At 40.9% G+C, this 27,119-nt stretch overlaps 1 protein-coding gene across 2 annotated transcripts in view; it reads left to right on the top strand.

The window, feature by feature from the left end:
* The first annotated feature begins 259 nt into the window (after positions 1-259).
* Positions 260-27,119, top strand: part of LOC133467367 (roundabout homolog 2-like) — a 65,539-nt gene continuing 38,679 nt past the window's right edge. The window contains exons 1-2 of one of the 2 annotated variants that reach the window (XM_061752153.1): positions 260-851; positions 5,665-5,991. In XM_061752153.1, coding sequence (XP_061608137.1) covers positions 794-851; positions 5,665-5,991 — 385 coding nt within the window. In that variant the 5' untranslated portion in view covers positions 260-793. The remainder of the gene's footprint in view (positions 852-5,664; positions 5,992-27,119) is intronic. The other variant, XM_061752155.1, reaches the window with a different exon arrangement.

The following is a 27,119-nucleotide window of genomic DNA, read 5'->3' as shown; positions in this document are numbered from 1 at the left end:
TTTGTTTTTTCTTCATGATGATCAATGAAAAAAACAAACAAATAATGCAAGAACAACACTATAATTGTCCCAAAAGACCGCTATCTTTCATATTGCTCATATTTTCATGGTATCTTGGGATTGCTATGATATACTGTGATGCACACACCACATGGGAAAAGCCATCGACGGGATTAAGCAAGTTCAAAATTCTGTCTAAAGGCTGCAAATTGTTACGCACAAGCGTTGAAGGTGAAGCGTTGGGAAGCGTCTCCTCTCGAGACGTGTGCCATACCCGGTTTTTCCTTCCTCGTGCATGGAGGAGGAGGGGCCGCGCGAGCTGCTGCACCGTCGCCGCTTCCCAACTCAGCTCCTCCACAAACCGCAGCCGCGCCTCCACCCCTCAACTTGTCCCGCGCTTGCCTGCCTTCAGACCCGCTAAAAGAGGAACAAGAAAAAAAGTGGCGGTTACGGAGAAGAATGTGTTCGGAGCCGGACGGATCCGCGTTTAAGTGTTGCGTGCGGGGCGTCGCTGGTGTTGTTTGCAGTTGCTGACTGCAGAAATAACAGCGAGGTGTCCGCAGACCGGCGCTCACTGGTGGGTGCGCGTTGACTGGAGAGGATGAAGGCGGCTGGCTTCCCTTTCCTCGCCGCAACGAGCGCCTCGCTGGCTCACTTGAAGCCGTAGACATTTCAAAAGTCACAAAGGTGAAGACACGGATTGATTTATGACATTTTTTTTTGTTTTTTTTTTGTTCCCCGCTGGAGGAGAAGGAATTCATGCGTCGCTAGCTGACGGGGTCAATATGCCAGAATGGGTCCGATACAATATTTGTTTCTCTGTGGACTTCTATGCACCAGAATGAGCAATGGTAAGCCAGAAATGATTACACTTTTGCAATATTCTGTTTCAAGTGTATGTTCATTCAAATGATACTATCCATCACAAATATATCTCGCTTCAGGCAAAACTGATCGCACTGCCTATTGTATGCATGCTTTTCAATGGTTTGGCATCCTTTTGAATCTGCTGTGGTCAAACTTGAAGAATGACTTCGTGCAACAATTCAACTCCCTCCTTGCCATGACAAAGTGTAACAGGGCACGTCATGATTGACATTCAATTATGAAACACTTTTGAGAGATTCAATCTCCATTATTGTTTTACCATGAGTCATTACTGTGCTGTGTGCCACAACAATTCATTTGCACAGGCAGATGAGAAGAGTTTGTGTCCTGCAGTAACGACGGCTAATGTGGTGTGGACGAGGTGCTTAGTCTGAAAATTCTCCTCTTGAGAATTGATATCCACTCATAAAGGAAAAGGGATTTTGTGCTCCCAGCACATACCAGTTAAGATTTGTGGTCATGTGATTGTGTGGATGGACTTTTACAGTTTTTCTTTTTCTTTTTTTTTTTTTTTCTCAGAACTGTTCATATGTACACTCTAAACTAAGAGTATTGTGGTGTGAAATTATCTCGTGACTATTGTGTCTGTTTTTGGGCTGACACATTGTGAATGGGAAATGAGCCCTCAGCGAAACGTGCTCCTTTTAGGGTACTTTTGCATTGATTTTCATTGACTGGACTGGAGGCACGCATTGTTTCATCGCTTTTCTCAAATCGAGCACCGTAGATGCTCCCATGATGTTGCGTATACACATATGACTCTTTTTGTACAGAATATCGAGAAGAGACAATCCGGCATCATGAAGTGCTTTAATGTAGACCCTTTCAATTTCAACGATCCTGACTTTGTACCTTTTCGTAGAGGGATGATAAATGACTGACTATACTTTGTCGTACCCAAATTCGAGTCGACTCACAGCATATTATTTATTAAACACTAACACTTTTTTTTCTATCCAGGAATGCATGTAAATAAGTACAAAATCGTAATCAAGCGTTCGTATAGTTTTAAGATGTTTTGTAAAACAATACGTTTGACGGTTCATGTTTAACAATCGTTTTTGAGAATTTCTACATCCGGGGGTCCTCGGTTTACGACGTCACCAGATTTTGTTGAAAACCGCCATAGTCCATCACTAATTTACGCTGTTACAGTGGTAAAGTCAAAATGACCTTAAATATCTGTAGGCCATAAATATAAAACATTGAAATGAAAAACACTAAATAACTGAATGCGTTGCATGGCGACGCATTCTTATGCCACACACTTTGGTAAGCTCAACCTAATTTAGAACTGCTATGGCACAAACCAACCTTTCTTGGGATCCAATAATGCAAACAGCTTGACAGACAGGAGCCTTTTACATGACAATCAAATGGGGCAGCCGATACCCCTTGAGCAAGGCACCTAAAACCTAAAACTGCTCCCCGCGTGCTGCAAGCCACCCTCTGATCCAGTGTGTCCTTGCCACATTGACTACTGTGATAGGTTAAATGCAGATGACCAATTTGGTGAATATGCACGTAAACTTGATGTCAGTAAAGATAATTAAAGCTCGCATTTTCATTACAACCTGAAAGTGTTTCCTCTGAACTGTACTACTATGAGGAGTTGACCTCACCTCTGACAGAAAGCATCCCCGACATTGCTATTTCTTTCTTTCTTCTCGACTCAGCCCAGTAATTCAGCACCATGGATAGATCCTGATCAACGGCCTCCGAGAGGATCTGAGAAAGTTCTTTTCGAAGCACTTTCCAAGGGAAACAATCCTTGAAATACTTGTGTACTGCAATTACAGCATATTGGTTGGTCAAATTTGTGGAACGCTACATCATTGCAAGTTATTGATGTGTTTTGGCTCTGGTGCGTTCCTTTACAACTCGGAAACTTACTGTGGCTTTTCGGTCCTGAAAAAGGCACAAACAGTAACCTTGCAGTCCAATAATTGGCCCTTTGGGGTGCATTTGCATAAGCTGTAATTTGAGGGAGAGAAATCTCCTTCTGCTGTACCCCTTTTTCTGACAGCGAACTAAACTAAATGCACCAACCAACTGAAAAGAGACAGCACTGATATAAGAATGTTCAGTAATAAAATGAACCTTCAGTTTACCTTCAGACAAACTAATATGGCAGCATCGAACATTAGATTGTATGTCCGAGACACATATTCATCTCCTAAAAGGAATTATATCACATTACAGACGTACAAGAGCTTGAAAAGAATGACCAAAATGCTTGCTGAGATTACTCTGCTTTAAACTGAGACATGTCCTGATCCCATCTCAAAATGAAAGAATCAAAATGGGTCACATCACTACAAAGGCACAATTAACCAACTTTCAATGAATCTCCAAGGGCAAACACAATCTGTCCCAGGAAGCTGAACACCCTTCAATTTATTACTATTGCAAAACCATGCGGGAGAGAGCTGGAATTGGCAGAGTTGAAAATCCTTACATTCTCTTTGGGAGTGACGAGGATGGACAAGATCAGGAATTGGCTCATCAGAGCACGGACTGGAAGGTTTGGAGACCAAGTTTGAATGAGACTGTTTGCTATGCCGGTAGAAAGGATGCTGGAAACGGAAGACCGAAGAGGATGATCTTGCAGATAGCTGCAAGTAGAGCAGAAGATGCAGAAGAGAGGAAAGAATGAAAAGAAATTGTTTTAAAGGTCTTGGATTTTGGCTGTTGGTTTTGTCATAGAAATGTCCAGAAAAGGCTCCTCTGACAGCTACTTCTGTTTGACCCAGTTTTGTATCCACTTTGTCCGTATTTGGCTAAGACCGCCCCCATTCCTCTGATTGGTTGCCTCCATGTAGAAGATCCACTTGTGAGAGCAGACCTGTTTGTCTCGGGATCGGAAACGTAGGCGGAGATCTTCGCTTGTGACATAGAGTAAGTAGATAAGCTCGAGAAATTCCAATGAGCCGATTTCAGGCCTCGGCAGAAAAAAACATCTGGAACTCAGGAATGCGTGGAAGATTTTAATTCCTATTGCAGTTTGACTGAGGTAGCATAGAGACAATGTTACACCCCAAATACGAGAAAAGGTTGGTTTGGCAAAATATGTCCCCTTTACGCAGGCAATGTTTTAACTAACGGTCTATCGTCCTAAACGAACAATTGTAAAAGAAGAAGAAAATACTGTCATATTCATGCATTCAAACAATCAAATGCTCACCTCAAAGGCCAATGGTGTAAGGAAAGTCATGTGGATTAAGGTTTGAGGATTACCTGTGGCAACGTGTGTTAAATTAAAGTTAACCGCTGACAAAAGTAAAGCTGATAACAATCCCAAGGGGTAGGAGTTATGCAGTTAGCAGATCGCTAGCAAGCAAGCTGGGTGTTCGTGCGATGTCGCACATGATGACAGCGCAACATTTACGTTTGTGGGTTTGTGTGTAAAAGCACTTATTGCCAAGAAATTGTAAACTGTTCTGCCAAAAACAATAGATTGAATGCCCCCACCCCCGCTAATATACAGTCCATTCATAATTAGTCTCCTTCTGGAAACAAAAATTAAACTTCCTGCATCCCTGCTATGGACAACAATGTCAAAATGGCGACTTGTTGTGGGAGAGATGCTAAGTCTGCTGGCTCTTTGTATGCCTGCCTGTGTGTGATCTGGTTCTCTGTGTGTGCAACACAAATATACAAATTGAATTTCCCCTTTACAGATTATTATGACCATAAAAAAGGGCAAAACCTTTAAAAACCATGCATTAAAAAGACCTGTTACGCCACGAATACAAAGATAGAATTCGTCAACATTTGAGCACCATACACGTGTACTTATGGGCTCAGTGGAACAAGTAAAGATACTGCATTATGAGACACAACATGTGATGTTTTTTTTGATCAGGCATGTGCGTGATCTTTCTAAAATTCCAGAATGAGCGTTGCGGTGTAGCCAGCCATCAAGGACAAAAAAAAGAAAAGAAAAGCAGATGAAGGCATGCTCTTCTATTGTTACAGTACAAAGTGAAGCATCTGATGTACCCTTCTCTGTTGTACACTCGCAGTGACATCTTTGATGATGTCAGCGTTTGATAGAACCCGTTAATGAAAAAGTTAATGAGATGTAATGACTTCTCAGTTGCAGCAAACTTTGAAGCCTGTGTGTGAGAACATTGTGCAGCCAATAAGACCCTGACGCTAATTAATTTGGCTCTCAAGGACACTACCCAAATGATCGTTCGTGACATCTGCAATTGCACGTACAAACCCAATGATGTAACTTGATCATGTACAGATTATGTAACCTGGTTAGTTACAGTAAATTAGGGAATACGTTTGAAAAATATCAGCCTCACCATCATTTAAATTCAATTTTGTTTATTCCCGGGCAGAAATGTCTCTACATCAATAGACAGCCACTGATGCTGTTCAAATGTGGTCAATTTAATATTTGTTCACAATTCAGTACTACTGGTCAATCCCAACTTGGGTATGTTTATTTATTTATTAAATGGTCGCCCAACATAAAGTGTTGGGAAAATGGGTTGCACTGTTTGGCAATGCAATGATAATGGCTCAACAAACATGCTGTTTTTTAATGTCTTTATTTTATTGATTGATTGGCATTTTGTTTCCTGACGGGGAGAACATGCAAACTCCACACAGGGTAGGCCGGATTTGAACCCATGTCCTCAGAACTGTGAGGCAGATGTGGAAAACAGTCGTCCAGCGTGCCGCGTATTAATTATTCTTAACATTATTATTATTGCAAATGTATTTAGACTGACAATGGCGTGCTCCTTTGGTCTCCTCTAGGGTCTCGTCTTCGCCAGGAAGACTCCCCTCCCCGCATTGTCGAGCACCCCTCTGACCTGATTGTGTCCAAGGGGGAACCAGCCACTCTCAACTGTAAGGCCGAGGGCCGTCCGGCCCCTACGGTGGAATGGTACAAGGACGGCGAACGTGTCGAGACGGACCGCGACAACCCTCGCTCGCACCGCATGCTGCTGCCCAGGGGGTCCCTCTTCTTCCTACGCATCGTCCACGGACGGAGGAGCAAGCCCGACGATGGCAGCTACGTTTGCGTGGCCCGTAACTATCTGGGAGAGGCTGTGAGCCGAAACGCATCTCTCGAAGTAGCACGTGAGTCTGAGATTTCTTCAGACCCTTCTGGACATTTGTAACCGTGATGCCCTGGCCAACACTGCATGACGACAGTTCAATGTGAAAATAAAATGACAGTATATTATAATCATGTGCACTGCCTGTTTTGGGATGTGTTGCAGTTTCACCTAAAAAGGTAGATTTCACACTAAATTAAGCATAACATTTTGTAGCTTGCGGATCCATAGATTCCATCTGTCACAATATGTGCAATGTCACCTATTCACTGAACCTACAACTGAGTGAGTGCGTGTGAATGTGTGCGCAGCATGTGTGCGCATTTGTGTGTGAATATGCTTTCACCCTGCTCGTGAGACCTGCGTGGATGACCTGTTTGAGTAATGTATGTATGGGCAAAACTGTGAATTGCTCCAGGGGAGGAGAGAGAAAGGAGCCCATATTTTAACCTAGCAAACTCCCTTTCACTATTTGGATTTGGAAAGATGCATCCTGCTCCCAGCCAGCGCTCCACCCGTGTGGGAGATGGGCTCGGGGCTATTCACATTTCCATTATGTGCTAAACTGAGCTGATTTCTTGCCATGAACAAGATGCACTCACGCTCAGACGCGCACACACAAACACCACAGATACTTGCTTGCACACATGAACACCCACACTTGTTTTTCCTGCTCTCCAGTTCTCATCTCACAGTGAAGTGAAAGAGGTAGTCGTCCATTTAAACAGCACGGTCCTGATTGAAAATGTCATGTTACTACACTGCCGTGGACTGGTGACCATATTTGTCCAGTCTGGGATGGGCTGCAACTTCCCTGCCGCCTTGAGCAGGTTACGGTGGATTAGTTTTGTACTGATTAGGTATTATTTCAGACCGACGACAAATTGCTTTGAAATCTTGCATAGATAAAATGAGCTGAAATACTTGTACATTATTTCCCCACAATACTCTGCAACTCTACCCTTACATATATTTGCTTAACCTTTGTGTATCGCTAGGAAAATTAGAAGGTAAATAAATATAAGTGGCCAGAGTCTACTGGAATCTTGGCTGAGACATTATCTGACATTTTTGTCATTTCTAAACCTCATTCCCTCATTTGCCTTACTCACATTTCCACACACGCCTGTTTTTTTTTTTTTGTTTTAATAGCCCCATTTCCTCTTGCTCAAATAGATAAAGCTGAGCTTTTCGGAAAATAGTGATGGTGGACATTTGAATTAAATGACACACAATCCTTAATGTATGTGAGTAAATAATGCTTTATGTACTCTCTGAAGAGTATATCCTTTTCATTAGGCAAATCTTGGATGGCACTTGAAGATAGAGAATAATCTTTGTCAGAAAGACTCAAGATTTTTCCCCACTGATCCCCTTGAATGAATAGAGCAAGCCAACTATATGCACATGACTTCTATGTATTGGCAGAGTCATTTGGTGGAGATTTCCTGGTGCTGCTTGAAATAAAATAAAGCAAATTGTCATTTCTCAGCTCAAACAGGCATTTATAATTCAACATGTGTTTAATGTGTTTAATCACCACATCCCTCGTCTGTCTGAAGGAGCTTCAGTTACAGTATTTTGGATGTTTGTTTTAGGTAGCCAAGGGCGTTTCTGGCACCAAGCTCAGTTTACGATGCAGCAAAGATCAAGACGCAAATATACAGAATCGTAATCCAAATCATGTTGGTTTCAACTAAATCTGGAATTATGTAGCATATCCTATTGAATCATTTATTAAGCTTTGGTTACGTGTTAATTAATCCATGTGAACACCCTGTGAGAAGAAGAGTGCAGCCTTTTGTTTCCTCCTGCATGACTGTTAAAGGACTGAGTACCCACATCCCCAGTGTACATCAAATTTCAAGCATCTGCTGAATTATGCGGGATTTTAATTGTTTCATTGTCAAACTCTTGACAAGATGGCAACATTGAGTGCACAGTTAAAGCTACGACATTCTTGCAGTAAAAACTACATCCAAATATTACTTAATCCACTAATGTACAGTATGTGTTGATCCTTTTTTGCAAATTAATTTAAAGTTAGTTTTCCATCTTTTTTTCCTTGGCGTTTTTTTTTTTTTTTTTTTAAGGCAGCAGTCTTTGAATTCTGAGTATGATGCATTCAGGGATGCATAATTGCTTGACCCCTTCAGAGGTTGCAGGATCTGTTCGATAATGATGAGGCTTGCTCAAAATGTCCTGTTTTCTAAATCCATGCACATCCTCAACTGTTCTAACAGGAAAATTGTTGCTCAATCACTGGCTGAAGATGTGTACTTAATAAAAACGTGTAGTTTTTTTGTACACATTTATCAAGGAAATTGTATAATTTTGTCTGTGCAATGCACAATTCTGGCCACCTTAAGATGGTAACAGTTTTAATTTTATGTCAATTTGGCAGATATGCCAGATAGATGAAGCATATCAAGGGGATACTGGCAAAACAAATGACCACGTCTTATAAATAATGGAAGATGGCACACGAGCATTGTATTTTCACATAAATTGTGCTCATGAAAAAGAATCAATAGACTGTGGCTTAGATTACACTTGTGTCCTTCATGTTGAAGTTATTATATTTACAGATATAGATACAGCATACACTCCCCTCCAAAATTATTGGAACAGTGACGCCAAGTCGAGATCAATTGATCGTACTGATGTGCTTCACTGTGACTAGTTGCAGAGAATGTACCTTTAGTGCAGGTTCGTGCCACAATTACCTTCTTTAAAAACCTTTTTTTTTTAAAAACTATCCAATGATTGGGCACCTTACCATTTTATTTGTATCTCCTACCCCATCAAAAAAAAAAAAAAAAAACTTTTCATTCCTTTATGTATGTATGTTGAAAGAGGTATTTTTTAAACGTTATTCAATATATTTTTTTCAGGCGTATGTAGACTTTTTTTTTAGCACAGTATTTTCAGTGGAATCTTTTTCCACCACAGAGTTGTGTATATTTGACACAGATTATAACATATGACATTTTACACACACACACACACACACATTAAACAAACAAACAAAAAACAATGTCTGCTCTTTATGATTAGGGTGTTGTCTTTAATGCTTGAATAGTTGTTGAAGTTTGCCATGTTTCTCAACTTTCAAGTATGCAGTTGTAATCAATTCTAATCATCTGCTGTTAGTATGAACAGTCACACCAGGCCAAGCACTGGGCCAGCTTTTCGCTTCCTTAGTGAGCAAGTGTGCACCTTCAGAGTAATGTTGCACTAATCATCGTCATCATGAGAGGCTGTTGATGGAATTAGAGCAGCTCCTGCAGACTATTACAGGACAGAAAGGCGCAAACATGTGTGATGTGTTGAAGGGAGCGCTGGGTCGAATGACCCTACGTGCTACATTAGACATTAGCACAAAATTCAAGTCCAAGATGAAAATAAGTTTGATGAGTCACTCATCAAAACAATCATCAGTGGCTTTGGTATACTAAATTGATGGTTAAACTATATTTGAGGCAAGTATATTGTCTTGCTCCAATATAATGGAGTCTGCTTGGGGACACGGATTGACCTTCAATTCGTTTGAATCTCCAAAACATTTTTCATAAAACCTTAGTTGCAGGCAATTTCCCATGTTTTAAAGATGATTAACTTTCATACCAAAATAATAAGTTACACGCTATTACAACTTCACAACTTCACCATATTGTACTGAGCAGCTTTGATAGGACTGCTTTTGTATGTTCTAATAAGTTCCATTTCTGGTTTGATTGTGTTTTCTGTTGTTGTTTATTCTAACCTGTCCTGTTCAGCTGCTTGGACATGCTAGTATGGTGGATCTGTAGGCCTTTTCTTTTAGGCCAGAGCAGTAACGCTTTGCAACAGGGGAATCTGATATGCTCTCTCTGTGCTTATTTAGATTGTGATAGATAGAACTGTATTCGGACAGAACAAGGTTTGCAAGGGGACAGACAGAAAAAAAAGAGAACAGAGCAAAAAATAACACAGAACATCAACACTATAACACAATTATATGACAAAAGTAATCTCACATAGAAGTTGGATTCTATTTGTATAATGTGGAGTGGCAAGGCAGTGCTACACTCTTTGAGGACGCAATGTAATGAGTATCAAATTGGACAGCATGGGACAGAAGAGGACAAGAAAGTGGCAATGAGCCAGGCAGTGCTACCGGTGTGTGGTGGGAGTGGCTAAGCAGTGCCAAAACACCTGTAAAGAATTTGAGTGCAGGACGTTAACCTCTTCATAAGGGCTTTGCATAGCACTTACAGAGAGTCCCCACACCACAGTAAATCCCATAAATGTGTGTCTATGGAGATATGCTAGTCACTAAACAAGTCAAACATGCATGTTAGTCATTGGAGGTCTTCAGAGTTGTTGATGGGCCTTAACCCCTTTGAGAGAGATATGCAGGCCAGGGGGCACCAGGGCATGACCCATGCCCAGGGGTCCAGGGCGGTCTGCCAGCCTTAGTGGCCCAACCAACAAGGAAGAGAATGCGGGGACCACACTGGTCTGGCTGTTCTTTATGATTTAGTTTTTTTGTGTGCTACAATAAAATGTGGGCAATAAGAGTTTTTTTTTTTTTTTTTTTCATAGTCATCATTATTATAAATTATGCCCTAAGGGTTGTCATAAATTACCTTGACCTCTGCTTGTGCGGTGTCTTTCCTACTGCGTCTCATTCTCTTGCTCTGCTTCCTTGTCACTGTGTTCTCTTCACTGTTGAGCATTCCTTTGAGCCGTTCAGCACCACGGACTGTGCAGTAAACAACATTAGCCTAATTGGCATAATTTGAGAGTCAACGCCATGCTTTCCCCAGGCATGAAATGGTGTTTGCTCACAAAACGCCTCGCATGGATGGAATCATTTAGGCCCACCTCCGTGCTGTATTTGCGCTTCAGAGCTGGCATACGCCATGTGGGTGGTGGATTAGAAAGTATTTTTATTTGTTGAAGCTTCCGATAGTTGGGCCAGGCATCAAGGTGGGTGGCGGACTGCGCTGTAATGCAAAAATTAGATTGTGGTCAAGCCATTAAGCACTTATTTCGCGCTTCTGGTGGCTATCTGCAAATGTAATATGCCACTTTAAAGTTCAGAAGGGCTTCAACTGGGAATTACTCTCTGGTGTTTTTTGAAGGTGGCACGTTGCCCTTAATCAGGCATTTCACTCATACCCGTTGCAATAATCCAAAATGTAATGCTTGCCAGCTCTGTGTGTTTCTAGGCAGATTGTCAATGTTTTTCTGCGAGTAGATATGTTGGCCACATTGCACCATCTGTTGCGAGTCAGACGGTCCTCTTGTGTACTTACAGTATCCGCTGTTTATCCAGCATCTTCTGGACTGTTGAGGTAGAGGCAGTCTTGACCACAAAGTTTTGTACAGCTAGGTCAGGGGTATAAACCTCATTTTTGTCACTGGCCACATTGTAGTTATGACTTCCCTCGGAGGACCGCAGTGACTGTGAACCCATATTAATGAATTATCACCTGACAAAATTACATACAGTAGAATAGTAGTAGAATTGATGAATAAGCAGTTTTGTAATCAGAAGCCTCTAAAAACAACTATTACATTTCTTTTCAAAGGGGAATTGGTAACAAAAAAGAAATGCTTGCCGTATCTGAGTGTTATTACACCAGAACACAATTAGCAATTTTGATTTGGTTTTGCAGGTCACATAAAATTATGTGGCGAGCCGGATCTGGCGCCCAGGCCACCAGTTTGATATCTTTGAACGAGTTGATAACACTCGTATCAGATCTATTGATTTTGTAATGTTGGGGTAACGTGAATATAATACAGGACAACAATTAAAAGTTGTATATCCCCTCTGAGAAATAAGACAAAAAAAATTCCTATCATTAAAAATATGTCACATCCAAATGCTACTGTTGACAAACACTTTTAAAGAGAATCAAATCATAAAGCATGTAATAACTGTTTCATATCAATGAAAAACAGTTGATTTTAGGTGATGGTGAGCGGTAAAAACCAGTGGTGTTGCTGTTCTTTGTCTATTGCTGTTCAATCAGAATCAGAATCAGAATCAGAATCATCTTTATTTGCCAAGTATGTCCAAAACACACAAGGAATTTGTCTCCGGTACTTGGAGCCGCTCCAGTACAACAAATGGCCATTGTACATTCACAATAATTCAACATACCTCACCATTTATATAATTGCTGTGTCATAATGTGCCAGGGATTTATGTTCTTCTGTTTATGCTGCTCTCGTGCTCATATGAAAGATATGAGCGATATGGGTTGCCTAGGCAGTGAGGAAGGACTCAATCATCATTTTTCTTTTCTTTTCTTTTCTTTTCTTTTTGTTGGCTTAAGACTGTGTGACAAGGGGCTAGCATCTGGTGATAACTGGACCATGCTTACTCCTTGGAGGCCTGCGCATTATGACGATTGGTAAGTTAGCTAAGGGCTAGCATCTGTTGTTAACTGGACCATGCAAACACCTTCAAGAACTGAGGTGCACTTTCTTACAGTTGGTTGGGGATGAAAGCATATGCCTGATGTGAAGAAGCATACACACTGTTTTGTCGCTTGTAGCCTTGTTCCATGTGTGGTGTAAATTCATTATGCAACGCAAAAAAGGTGACGGTATTTGTGAGCCTTTCTGCAAACACAAATTTAGAAACTAAGGCTACAGTTTGTGGACGGCATTGGACAGATGTTAACACCATTTTTTGTGTGTGTTTGTTTTGATGGCCTTTTCATTTTGTGACCCCTGATATGTATGTGCAGCTTTTGCAGCACTATGAGATGTAGCAGGCTGTCAAACGATGTACGTAATGCACATGTGACAGAGAGAGCAATCCCTCTCGCCACAGAATTGTTTTCTTTATCGTCTCAGCGTAACAGTGCCTGTCCATCTACCCCACCAACAACCCCACTCGCACACAGAAACAAGCGCACACACACACACACACACACACACCTATATACAGTACTTGAGCTGAAAGCGAACAGTGTCTGCATCACGTTGCCCTACCTTGTGGAGAAATCGACCATGGCCAGAAACTGTTTTTTGCTTTATTTAATGACATTGCAGAGCCATGTTGCCTTGTATCCTTCATACATTTGTGATCAACTTTATCAGGGTGTAGTATGTTAGTACCGAAGGTGGTGGGGGGAGGTCCACTGAAGAGGAAAAAGGCACAATTACAAACCCATTTGCTTGTTCTGCACTGCTGACAGAGCCATGGATTTATCAATACAAAGCATGGTTAGCCAATTGCACAGAACTCGGTCAGATCACTGATCAATAAGTAAGGCAGTCTAGACTAACATTTTCAGCGAAACGTCCCCTTTGACCTAGACTCTCTCTGCAAACTGGGGCTTGATTGTAAGAGGTTACATACAATTTTCGCCCAAGTAAAATGTTTTTGGTTTTTCTGACATTGCTGCCTTGTTCGATGTGCCATTCAATGTTCTTCAAATACACAAGCGATTAAATAAAGTGCACTTCATCCCCTTTGACTAAGCTATCCTTAGTAAGTAGAATTTTTTTTGTTTTACGTTTCACGGAATTGGCATGCCCTCCAGTGAGTTTTTCCCCCCTTATTAACGCTTTACTGCTGACTGTATAACATGGTGCCATATATTTTACATTGCTGGTTGTAATTGAATGATGTAATGTCTGAACATTATATTTTGAAATATGGCTACATACCACATTTTAGATTACTTGGCACTGATTTAAACTACTCCATTTAGAACAACTTGGTGGGTCTTCACACCATACAGGAACAGTAGTGAATCATTGCTGCTGTCATTGCTGGAAAACGTGTGACACTCTGTTGCCAGGGACATGCATAAAGTCAGGTTTGATGGTGATTATATTCAGTTATTAAAATATTAAGATGTTCAATGTTGATGATGTTCAGAATGTCGTAAACGTACTTAGGGAATATTAAGAGGCATGTTGTTTGTTGAAAGGACACGGCGAGATGACAAGTACAGTAGCTTTGCAGTACTTACATGCGCTGATGAGGAGAGCTGTGTTAAAAAGCTCAGCCACTTAGCAAAAAGACGAATTGCTCATTTGTGAGCAATATCTAAAAAAAAAAATGGTGTTACATTTTTCTTGTTATATTTAGGCTGCGTTCGCAATCTGGTCGAAATATATGCACATTTTGTATATATTATTAGTAGCATGCCTCTGATAGCATTACTGTTGGTGTCGTCCGTAGAACTCCAGAGCAGTGATCTGGACATTGATGACGAAGTTTTTTGTTGTTGTTGTTGTTGTTGTTGTTGTACGAAAGAAACACTTTAGCAAGCAGCTTGGTATTTCTTTATTATGGAGCAGTGTATTGAGCAATACCTTTCTCTGTGACACAATATACACTTCACGTACTGTATTTTCTTGCCTTTTACATCAGTGATGTAGAATGGAATCACCATGACATCATCACCCACCAGCCTTAACGCTTCCACTGTTTGGCTTACGGTGAAGTTGTACTTAATTTTTAGCCAATCTTCATTAATCACTGCCATTGATGGCTGTTGAATTCCAATATCCATTTTAACATGGAGGACTGGCAGGGAATGAGTTAATTATGTGCAGTTAACTCCCCCCCCACCAAAGAACAACATTAAAAGAAAACTAACATCTTTTATCTGCAGCTCATGTCATGAGCTATCCTGGCTGAGTGAGTGAGTGAGCCTAACAGCCGAGTGCATAATAATGCACCACATGGGGGAAAAATGTATTTGATATAAGTCAATGTTCATGGAATGATTTTCAACCCATAAGATCAGGTAGTTCTGTGGAATGCCAACATTTTCAGGAACCTAATTGACTTTGATCAGTCTGCCTATAGCTGATTGGTAAAAGGAGCATCTCTCGCCAGTCAGAAGGTCTCCATAGTTTATTATTGATGCGGCCCTTTCGGCAACCAAACTCATCTAGGCCAAAGCATGTTAGAAACGCTAAGTGTCCCATTCCAGACTTCCGTTTGTCCATTCATTCATCCCAAATGCCTCCGTTTGCCCGTAAAAGGTCAACATCCCCCATCCGTTGCATCCTTTGATTCATAAGAATTCGACATCAGACTTCCCAGCATGCACCTTACTGAGTGGACAACTATCTGGAACCGTTATTAATTCATGGAATCCACTGAATGCAGCATCTTTTGTCAAAGGCCATACACTAAAGCACCTGTTTTCTCATGTCCTACCTGGATGTTTCATAAATACATGCTTTATTCAAGACAAAAGTGTGCAGTCTTTTATACCAGTAAATGTTCAGAGTGCTGCAGCTTTACAGCCCTTTTTGCATTTTGCTGTTTGCGGCTGTGCTATGCTTAATTTATTGTGGCTGTGGTGAACTAACATGAGGTTGAAAACACTTTACACTTGCCCGCAATAACATGCCATATAATTGTATTTGTTACAGTCTTTTTGCCTCTAAATCTATGAAGAAACATTTATTTATTTTTTAAATCTGTTGTTTTTGTATCGCGATTCCTCCTTTTACATTCTTGTCCTGGCTCTCTCTTTACACTTCCAGCTTGGAAGCAGACCATGGCACACAAGCAAACCCTTACAGAGTGTCAAGACCATTCAACGTATTTTAGCAATCGTGCACTTAAAGGGGATGCTGTGTAAAGAACACGGCACGAGTAGAAAACCGGCCTAATAAATGAGAATTTGAGTTCAGAACTCTCAGGTTGTTCTACTCCACCTAACCCTTGCAACCATATGTTTATAGACCTTGCTCTTTACATTGGGGCACAGTCAGGCTGGAACAGAAATTTCCCCCCAAATGTTTCCAACACAACGGTGGTCAGAGACTTTGGTAATTTGAATAATTAAAAATTCAGGCAGCACAAAAGGCACGAGCCCAACCTTTAATTTTATTAAGAGGCGTGCCCCAAGACTTTTAGTCTCATCCAGTATAGCCCATAGAGTGTACCTCATTTCTACAACTGCGTATCGTTGGCTTGGCCTCAATTTAACTTTTGAGACTCGAGAGATGTCAGCGATGCCTCACTCCATTTAATTGGTCATCTATAATGCTGCCAATGACCTTTTGAACGTCTGTTAGGTTTGATCACTGACACGGACAAAAACTAGCCTGAGGGAGCAAACTGTTTTCATTCGTTGTCATATTGGAGCTCTTAAACTCTTGCATTTACATTTATAGAAAAGTATTTGAATCAGTGAACTATTTGATGGGAGTATGGGAAGTGTGTTAAAACCAGCGCCATTCAATATAAATAAGAAATAGTGGAAGATTATTTTAATGTTGACAATGAGACAGAATGGAACAAAATGGCAGTCAGCTTGATCACGCCATTTTGGTTTTTCGTGTACAGGAGGATGGCCTCATGGTTTGTGGGTTAGCTTGGTGTCATGCTCCAGTGGTTAATGTGCACTAGTTTATGGCTGCAGATGTTTTCCGCATTGGGGACCGGGACTGAGGATTGACCAACGCTGCTCAGCATGTGGAGGAATGGACCGCGTGTTGGAGAACAGATGTTTGCAGCCGCTGTGTGTTTGTCATTCGGGCTTTAATCTGGTCAGCGAAGGGCATCAAAGGCAACGTGGAGGGCTATTACATGCGTGGGGACCCCAGCTGTCTGCCCACTTCGGAACACTCCCAAATCTTAAACGTACTGCCAAACACACAGCGAATCGATAACCACATACACATGCAATGCAAACTGCTCCACTTTGTAATTGGCTCAGATTGAGGCCACGTGTTGTACTGTCAAACCTGTGGAGATTATGCTTTACGGTTAAATCTGTGGAGATTATGCAGCGGGAGGATATTATGCCTCCATTTTCTCTGATTGCTTTCTTTGTATTATTCCCCCTGCATGTGAACATCCCACTCATTTCATCCCTTGTTTTCTCTCCTAATGGCGCACCTTGTTCTCTTTTCACTTGACTCTCAATTCCCATCTGTTGTTCTGCATCCCCACCCCTTCCAACCCCGCTACTGTTCTCTCCTTTTCACGCCTCCCCCTCGCCCTCCCTCCTTCTTTCCACCTCTTCTCCTTAGGGCCTCTGGCTGTCTCCCCACAAGTGATGTTCTCCTGGCCAGATGATGCATGCATATCTCTTGTGTGTTCTTGACGCTAACTCACGTCGACGTTTGCACAGCATTGTGGGATTCTGCTCTCGGTCATATTTTCTGTAATGATGAAAATGATGATGGCGATGAGGAACTTGGGGAGGAGGGGTGCAGTGATGGTTATTTTTTGCCCTTGTCTTTTCTTCAATATCGGGCAGCGCACTCAGTGGAGAGGGACGATAATGAGTGTTTGTGGAATGGTTAAGCTTTAACTCTGGATGCGCTCATTTTGAGGCCCGATATACATATACTCTACGAATGTCAGGGAACCTCCAACAGAAAAACTCGCTTTCATCAGATTCAGTGTTGAACATCTGCTAATCACAAGAACTGTTCCTTACACTGGAATTGCCTCATGCGCTACCATATTTAAAGTAACACCATGTGACAGGGAATGAAAATTATCGCATATATATATATATATATATATATATATTTTTTTTTTTTCTTGTAAATGTGCAAACAAGGGGAAATTTGTGCCCATAAAAAAAGGAGAGCGAGGATAAACACATTCAGGTATAGACGCGGGGGCTACGGTTATTCGACTAACACCGGCGAGAAAGAGCATGAGTGGGGTTATGCCTGCCTTTTTGCCCTCCAGCAGTGTCTCCTCGATGTGTGTGTGTGTGTGTGTGTGTGTGTGTGTGTGTGGGTGCAGTTACAATGCGGGTGGTACTGTGTATAATTCAAGCGTCTCTATGTATGCAAAGCTGTGTCAGTGGATACGCCACCTACAGTAGAAAGATTATTTTTTTTTTCCACCCTAATTAATCTGCTTAAACCTGCAAGGCCCGTTTCCAGCACTCTTCTTTCACATCAGAAAAGCCAAGCAGCACTGAATCCGACCAGGATTTTCTCCATGGATGCTGCCAGTGGAAAATCACCCAAGCCTCACAGCTGACAGCTTTCTGTCAGAGTGTGCGGAGACGCATATAAAGTAGAGACGAGCATAGACCTCATCATTTCCCATAATAGATGTTGGAGGAGAAGGCAGGGTCACGAAGCCCCTGAAAAGATCAGGTTGCCTAAGTGCATCCAATGTCCGCCGAGGAGCAGACACTTTGGTAGCTAACAGATGAAACAATTTATGGTCATCGGTGTTCCTTTGGCCTTGCCTTGGGCAATGACTGTGATCTGGTTCTCACACAAATGTCATGGGTAACTGCCATGTTGTGTCACTCTCACTCTCAGAGATGGAATTGTTGTAAACAAGTCTCCTGGGAATATCTAATGGAGTGAATTTTAAACTATGCAGTCAACTGCTTGTGGTTGTTGTTGTGAAAAGCTCTCCGGTCTTATCTTGAGTCCAGCAAACCCTCAAATGGTGTTTTGTTTTTTTCCCTTCATGTTCATGGGTGCTTGGAAACTCTTTTTGATCGATACTTTGTCCTTACCTGTATGCAACCCATGGATTCTCATATTAACTAAGATAACAAATAATAATCAATAAATGCAGGGGGAGAAATTCCTGAACCACTCACTCAATTTGTTTTGTTGTTGTTGTTGTTGTTTTTTAATATAGTTGGAATCTGTATCTTTACATATAAATTAGGCTTATGTTTGCATCGTCACGTCCTTTAAGACGAAAATGAAAGATCAACTTTAATATTTGTATTTTATGGTGGAATACTACGTCAGATTATATCAAGCTTTGATCATTTTTATCATAGAATTTTGCAGATAGTATGTTTTTTTTACGTCAAGGTGGAATAAGAGAAACTTTTTCGTCGTTTTACTCTCTTTCAATAAAATTTTGTGGAGATGTGTCATGGATTCACAATGGTTCAATAAGTTGACAGAAAATCATTTGAATCTACGGTTTATCATTTCCCCTTTCTGCATGCTGAACGTCGGTCCCAGCGAAATTGTGATGGCAAATCCTGTATGAGACAGCCTTACAATATAATAGCTCCGGCTTAATCGAGGTAAGTGTGTTGTTCTCCCCCCATTAAAATTCAATTCCAATAAAGCTCAACAGCCATTTTCATGATGCCAGGACACCAAAGTGCCAACTTGCTGAATGTTTCCAGACTTTGCTGACGGAAGATGACGCCACTGAAGTTCACAACGCAACACATTTGAAGCACATAATTGAATTAATGTGACGTCTATTCAAAACACATATGCCCACTGAGGAGCTGGATTAAGCGGCACCAAACACAACTAATCTTTATAAAAATGTATTTGAGACGGCAATTTTGTGCGAGTGTGCTGGCCTCAGATAACCAGCTTCTGTCATGACTCAGCCACAAATTGGGCCCAGTGCAGTCACTCACACTCAATGATTTTCAACATCAAATGCGAATATTCTTCTTGTCTTGTTTTGCATATTTTACTGATTTATTTATGTTTGCATCAAGTATTTATTGCTTTTTTTATTACAAGATTTGATTACTTATTTAGGCCCTCCGTGTGATACACCACCTAAAAAGAGAAATTATGTATATTCCCGTCTGGATAGAAGGGATCAAGAAAGTTTCACCCATTGCCCAGGTGGTTTAGTTTAACCTACAAATATGTTTATCTGTAAAAAGTATTGAATTCATTGATCATCTTTTAGTGGTTAAGTAGAGTAAGTTATCTCTGAACATTGATCTTTCCCCTCGACAAATGAATAGAACCTCAATTAGCTTTCAATATGTAGGGCATTTAATTTGAAGTAGGACAAAAAAAAAAACACGCTAACCTTTGAATAAAATTGGTTAGAAAATAGTGTCGTGGCATATGTGCTGATTTGACCAGACAGACATGACATTTAAAACCATCAGGGCTCTTGCTTACACATTAAGAAATAATCCCTGAGTTTAAACCTTTGTTGAATTCTTAAAATAAGCATGTGCTGATTTGAGCTGGATAACATTCAAAATATATCGGCTTCTGACTTACAGTTTTGAAGAACACAATACGAGCATAACAATCGGTGTGCTGAGAAATAATAAACACGCACTACGAAAACTTTTTCAACGTGGGTCCCATGCATGCAATCACACACAAACATCTGCGTGCTCCCTAATTTGCGGTAAGGAGACATGCAATCAGCGTGATGATATCTTAATCACACTTAGAAGGACAAATGCTTGCACAAAATAATTCCAAAACTACCCTTCTCATTCTTTGTTAGTTCAATTAATCCTTGATTGGAGCCAACTGCCTGCGCAAACTCTATCTGAGGCAACAGCGAAGTAGGCTGAGCATGCTCGGCTGTGCCTCCCTCACTTTCTCGTGCCAGACAAACACCGACAAGTCGCTCAAGTGTCTAATTGCCTGCTTGCTGCCTTCCTCTCCAACAACTTTTTTTTCTTTTCTTTTTTTGCTGTCAGTTTTTGATGAACAATATTGGCAAGTACATATGACGATGGCGTTAAAGGCTCTAATAGATGTTCTCAGTCACTTCGCTGTGTTTGAGTCTTAGGTCACTATCCTGCTGTCCTCGAGTTGCACTTCATGTCCTTCAACCATTAGAACGCAACTGCCTTGATTCACTTCGGCTATTAGCAGCTTCTAAATTAAAAAAAATGATCATAATGCAATGTGAACTTGGTAGTAGCACATTTAGCGACACTTAATTAATCCTAATGGCTTCTGAAATAAGCCAGCCAAACAAATATCAGAACCATAAATTACTATTCCCTATCCCGTACCACTCAAGGCCACAAAGCACTCCCCAGGGCCACTTTCACTGCTGTATTAATGTATGTGAGTCTACCGTACCGCATTATACACCGCATGTGCACTCCGAAAGACATGTAATGAAATGCAGTACCCTCGAAAATTACACGCACAATATTTGCTACTTTAAAAATAATAATAAAATAATTCATATTCACCCTTCTCATATTTTTCCCTCCCGTATGCCATCTTTGCCTTTGTGGAACATCAAAATGATTTCAATAAAATGGTGTTGTACCAGACATTTGGAACTCAGTGTAAAAATATTACTTTTGGCCGCACCAATCTCATGCAGCAAATTGAAAATATTTTTTTTAGGCAGAGGGTACCTGTCAGTCATGGGTCCTTGGAAGCACTTTTCTCCCCCTTCTTATCGTCACCGGCTACTAAATCAAAATTGCAAATTCAGTACAAGTTGCATTAGAATACTTACTTTATACACCCAAAAATAATGTTGACTTGTACAGACAGTGGCAGAGACGCATTCACTTACAATGCTGTTATCACTGTAGAAATTTACCGCGTTACACTTAGACGTGTTTCTAATTATTAAAATTGTTGAAATGTCTAAAATATTTTGAATCAATTTCAAATCACAACTCTACCCCACTGTTAATGATAATAGTTATGATACAAATTGTACTACTATTACTAATAAAACTACAACGACTACGATTAATAACACATTGTTAAGTTGAGGGTTTTCTGAGTATTAACAGTCCTAAATACTTTTTGGTATGAACTCTAAATGCATTCTTTTTTGATGACGCTTTACTACTTGTTCGCATGAGATGCAATGCAGATTGCGCAGGAATCCCCAATGTTGTGGCAGCGAGTAGCGATATTGTGCAAGAACTCTGATGTGGTGGATGCCATTTGAATGCATTTACATTTGAATGAAAGTTCTCAGTGTGTCGTATTTCTTGGAGTATGCTTGTCTTCACGTAAGGGTAGCTGTGCACATGCTAGCGTTCACGTAGCGCATCTGCTGCAGCCTCCTTATCACCTCCTCGCACACCCGCTTACCTTGAAGCCTGAGCTTTTCCTCCTCTTCACGTCTCCTCATCAAAGTCAGATCCCACCTCGTTTGCAGCACACCTCCCCCACCGCCTGCATGTCGTCGCCCACCCCTGCCCCTTCTACCAGCTCTGGCTTTCAATCAAAAGCTACCCTGTAACACCATGTTGTCCAAGCAGACCTTGCTATCGTATCATCACTGGGAGGCAGATTCATACTGCTCGGACAATCTTTGTCCAGGTGTTGTAGCCATCAGAAGCACGAATAAGGATTAGGAAGGATGACAAACTGCTTGAAGTGCAAAGTTGGCGCAAATGGACGGAAGGACATTTTGTTGCATACTGTGAGTTTTAACTAAGACCAACAAGGTTCAAGAATTACATAAAGCGGGGGAAAAAAAGATTTACATGGAACCAGTTGGGTCAATACTCTGAATTAGACTGCCATGTAAGCGTCATATGTCATATTTTAAATAAGCAAACATCAGACCAATAAATGCAGTAAATACAAGTCATTTCGTAGTTTTTCGATGTTTCAGCAAACTTGTCACATCAGGGTTGGTAACATTTATTCGCCTGTGCCTACCACGCAGAACCCAACAAAGCGTGACATTGCTTCATCTGTGTGGACATTGAGACCGCAGGTGCAGCTTCCCGCAAACAGATAATTAGATGTGCCGGCGTCTGGTATGACGTTAACAATATTGTCAGACGGCTTCAATTGCTGAGAGGTGAGTCTCAGGTATTCGACTTTACACCATGCTCCTGACTTTGCGCTATTTCCTTTCACACAACCTTTGTTAGGCATCTGATTGTACTTTGGAAGCCAAGAAATTTGCGGGTTGCCTTCACCGCCGCCCTCCCACCTCACGCCTTGTCAACATCTTTTAAGCAGACGAGTAACATGGGGAAAACGCCGGGATAAAGGCAGCTTTGACGGGTATTGTGAACTACAGCTACGGCTTCCTTCAATCTGATAATCACATCCTATCGTGTAATTGCCTTGCCGTTACCGTACATACATGATGTTGCCATTCATTTATTTTCTACCTCTACATGTTCCTCGTGTATAATAATTATTGTGTGAAAAAGCGTTCACAATTGTAATTAACTGTGGCCAAAGATGGAACAGCTTTGGATTTCTAATTAGCAGGGTTGCGGTTTAAGTACATTGGAAAAGTAAAATGAAAAATGTCCCTTCTTTGTCTCCCTCTTTTAGTAGTGATTGTGTGTATACCATTCTCCATGTAGTGCGGGGTTATCATATCTCAGCTTGAACCACTTTTCTGCTGGAATTGATGGAAAAAAAGAAAAAAAGTCAGTTAAAGGGTTCATGTTTTTTTTGGGTGGTTTTGCTTTTATAGTGGATGTGCTATTTATTACCTGATGGGAGCAGGTTTTTTTTCGAGTAACTCGTGCCCATGCTAATGAGAGCATTGTAGCTTGGATTTTTACCGCAAATATGCATGCCGTTATTATGTTCACGCTCAGTTTCTTCATGTGCTCTGAATTGCCCTTTGAACATGTAATCATAGGTTAGTTATGTTTAAAAATACACACTAATACAATACAAAAATACATTAAAAAAAACGTTTTCGGAGGCTGATTTTAAATAATACATTTTCTTTATTGTTCTTAACCTCTACAAAAGCGAGTTGTGAATCTGCAACAATAGGTTTTTACTTCCGACTCCTTTTAAAACATGTAAATGATAAGTTATTTATTTTCCAATAGTTACTTTATTATACTTTTTGAAATAAAACACTGAGGAAAAACAGAGTAATATGAAACCCATTCATTATAAAACTTTTGTGCAAATGTATTGAATCCATGCACGCGATGCAAAAAAAAAAAAAAAAAAAAAAAAAAAAGTCCGAGCTCATGGGACACCTTTCTATGCAGTGTGTGTGTCTGTCCCTCATTGCCCCCCACCCAGGGAACGGCAGCATTAATAACCGTAAGTAGATAATGCCCTAGCTGGAATTCCGATCAAGGTTTAATAACAGCATGATTCAGTTGGCACTTTGTGTGTGTGTGTGTGTGTGTACATGCCTTATATTTGAGTATTGAGTATTGAGTATTTAATACTGTGGCTGAATCCATGCGATCTTTACTGACATTTTGACTCGATTTCAAAACCCGACCGACGACAACATGTGCCCTTGATAACGCAATTAGAAAGATAAGGTAGTCATCTTCTATCTGATTCCAAACCACAACAGTCCCACACTTTGGACTCCTGCCAGGTTAACAGTGGCTGACTACGATGATTTTGTCTCCACTTGATCTAATGCGTCAAGAGGCTGGCTTCATGTTTGCAGTTGTTAATTGCACATCATTGTGACACTTGATGTAAGATACCACAAGTTGTAGCTCTGTGCATACATGCAGTCTCCAGCGATGTGTGAACAGGGCTCACAAGGGTTAATTAGAGCATCGCATGGATTCTATACATGCATGACTTCTGCAGCCATTGCTCTCAGAGAGACAGACTGGTGCACCTGAATAACATTCCACATAACAGGAAACTAATAGCGGATACAGAACTATAATTCGTGTTGGGAAGAAGTGTGTTTTGCTGAGAGTGGGAATCATTTAGCATGCTATCTGTTCATTGCCATTAGCTCCAAATGATGCAAGAGCCAACCTGACTCTGACATCTAATCCTCTTACTCGGAAGAAGACTAATGCGTGCAAAGTATAAAGTACATCCGACAAACAGATCCATTTTTTATGTGCTTTTTTTTTCCTTCCAAATAGCTCGGTATTGACGTTTGGTTTGTCTCCTCAAACTCTTCGGACTCCCCTTCTCTGTTCCTATGCCCCCCACCCCCTCCATGCCTCCCTCCCTCCCTCAATCCATGCAAGCAGATGGCATCCCTCTAACAGAGCATTGACACCAGATGTGCAGTTTCAGTGTCAACTCAGGGACCAGCTGGGCAGAGTGTGCCAGTGGTTCTTTTAATGAAAATGGCTTCACTGTTAGTGTATGTGTGTGTGTGTGGTTTACAATGGTTCAGTGGCATGTGACAGTTGTGGAGGTCTCTGTGGGTGGAGGTTTTGAGAGTGAACCACAGCCAGTTGGACTGCAGCTCAAGTCAGCCGTGCAGTTCCCAACAGCACAAGCACCGAGCTTGAAACCATCCAACTCGGATCCAGAATCAACTCTCGTTCCACCGCATCCACCTCAATAACAGCAGATAGCCCCCCGTCTCCCACCCTATTGGTATATTCTTACTTCTAACATATTTAGCAAGAATGGGACCACTGGGCTTATTATTAATTAATGAATACTTCTTCAAGAGTTAAACAGTTCAAGGCGGATTTTCATTTTTTATTTATACAGTAGAGTCGAAACGTGATTGCCAGGTACTTCGTAATGAACATTTCCGACTGATACAATCTGAGGACCTGGCTAATAAAGTTGCACCACACGCTAGGCTCTAATTTATGTCTTTACGCTGAAACAATTAATTATTACACATCATTCTGCTGATCAATTAAAAGATAACGAAACAAACACGGTCCTGTTTGCGTAGCTATTATTCTGACTTTTCAGTATAAAGACAAACTTGTCAAGGGGGGAAAAAAAAAAACCCTCATTAAAAAAAAAAAAAAATGTTGATTCTTGGTTTGGAAAAATGGAAACTGGACAAGATAGCTATGTGCAAGCCTATGCCTCCATGATAGCCCAGTTATCTCCGCCGATGGAGATGTGCCCTGATTTCCCAGCAAGAAGATTACGAGGTGCGCGTTTAATACCCATGCCAAATGGCTGACGAGGTACTTCTTCTCGCTTTCAAGCGGGTTCTGAAAGAAATGTCTTGCTCTTAGTCATTGTCTTTTGAAAGCTGGGGGTCTATTCATCCATATCGTAAAGGTTTTAGCAGCAGAAATGGGAAAACTTGAGTAAAAGCATTTGATTCAGCATAATAAACCAATTGGGTCAGGGTAAGGATTTAATAGGACTTTAAGTTCTAGACTAATCTGTTTGACAGGACCACAGAATACTTATCTATAGAAAAAAAAAGCACTTTTATTTTTTTCACACATCTACCCATATTTTTCTGCACGGCACTCGTTACTTCTCTGCAATGGAACTGCCATAGAAAGTCTGACGTAAGAAATGTGTTAAACCATCTATAATGTCACCTTATTATATTTTAAAGGAAAAAAATATGCAGTTGATTCTGGCCACAAAAGCAGGACAATGTTATAGCATTGCTGGAAGACAGATGCTGCTCTGTGCAGATCGTTCTGCTGTCATTCAATAGTGCGTCTGTATCGCATCCAAGGACTGATGTGATATGGTGTAATGTTTGAACGGTCATTATTGGTTGGTTATTTTTCATTTGGCATTTCAGTTTAGTTTCTCAGCACTTACATGGGCAATAGTAATTTCTATCAAAGTATAAGATACAAGAGAGAGAATGACAAGAATCCTAAAAAGAAACAAATGTGCTTTCACAGTTTGACATTTCACACACACACACACACAAATTGTGTTTAGGATTCTGTAGAATTTCACACATAAATATAGCAGTATTATGGCAGGCTTTGTAGAAAAAAAATGTCGAGTGCCGCAAGTGCGTAGTGACAAGACTATTGCTATTTCTTTTTAACTTTGACTCTCCGGAATTGGAAAGGATACACTGATGACCTGGTCTTGATGGTGCTACACTGATAACACATGAACACAGTCAAACACATTTACACTTTCAAGCACTTAAGAGGCTCGACGTCATATAACCTTCGTGTCCTTGGACTGTAGCAAGATAACAGATCGGGAGAACAAACATTCAGCCGGCCACATATTCTGCCTTTACAAACGGCAAATATTATGCAAGCGAGCGGAATGTTGTGGCAGGTCAGTTTATACTGTTAGATTCAAGCCGGGACTTCTGGCTGACATGTGAAAACTATCTGGTTTGCGCCACCTTAATAGCGAAACCAAGATGAATTTATCGTTCAACCCATGCGTACATTTGACTTAATGCACAGATATTTTGCAGCCCACTTTGAAATAAATAATGACGATAAGAATGACACATTGCACAGTAAAATCTACAGCACATTGATTCATCATGCTGATGGTGAGAATTAAACACCATTGATGTACTGTATTTCTATTCACAGGGGGCAATAGTTCTTGAGAATAGGAGGCTCCGATCTTGCGTTTCTTTATGTATTTATTTCTATATTTATTTACTGACAAAACCAGATAGCGTTGGTAATTATTTAGCAACGACAAGCTACACATCGGTCAGAGTCACTTAGGGCGTCCGCCTATTTTTCAATATCGTTCAAATTAGTGTTTCACCTTTTTTCCTGGATTCCTATACTGTAGATTAATTTAGCACTCTCAATGAGGTTTATC

The sequence above is a fragment of the Phyllopteryx taeniolatus genome, chromosome 17 (assembly GCF_024500385.1).
Source record: "Phyllopteryx taeniolatus isolate TA_2022b chromosome 17, UOR_Ptae_1.2, whole genome shotgun sequence".
Classification (NCBI taxonomy): Eukaryota; Metazoa; Chordata; class Actinopteri; order Syngnathiformes; family Syngnathidae; genus Phyllopteryx; species Phyllopteryx taeniolatus.
This window is presented reverse-complemented; position numbering and strand designations above follow the sequence as displayed.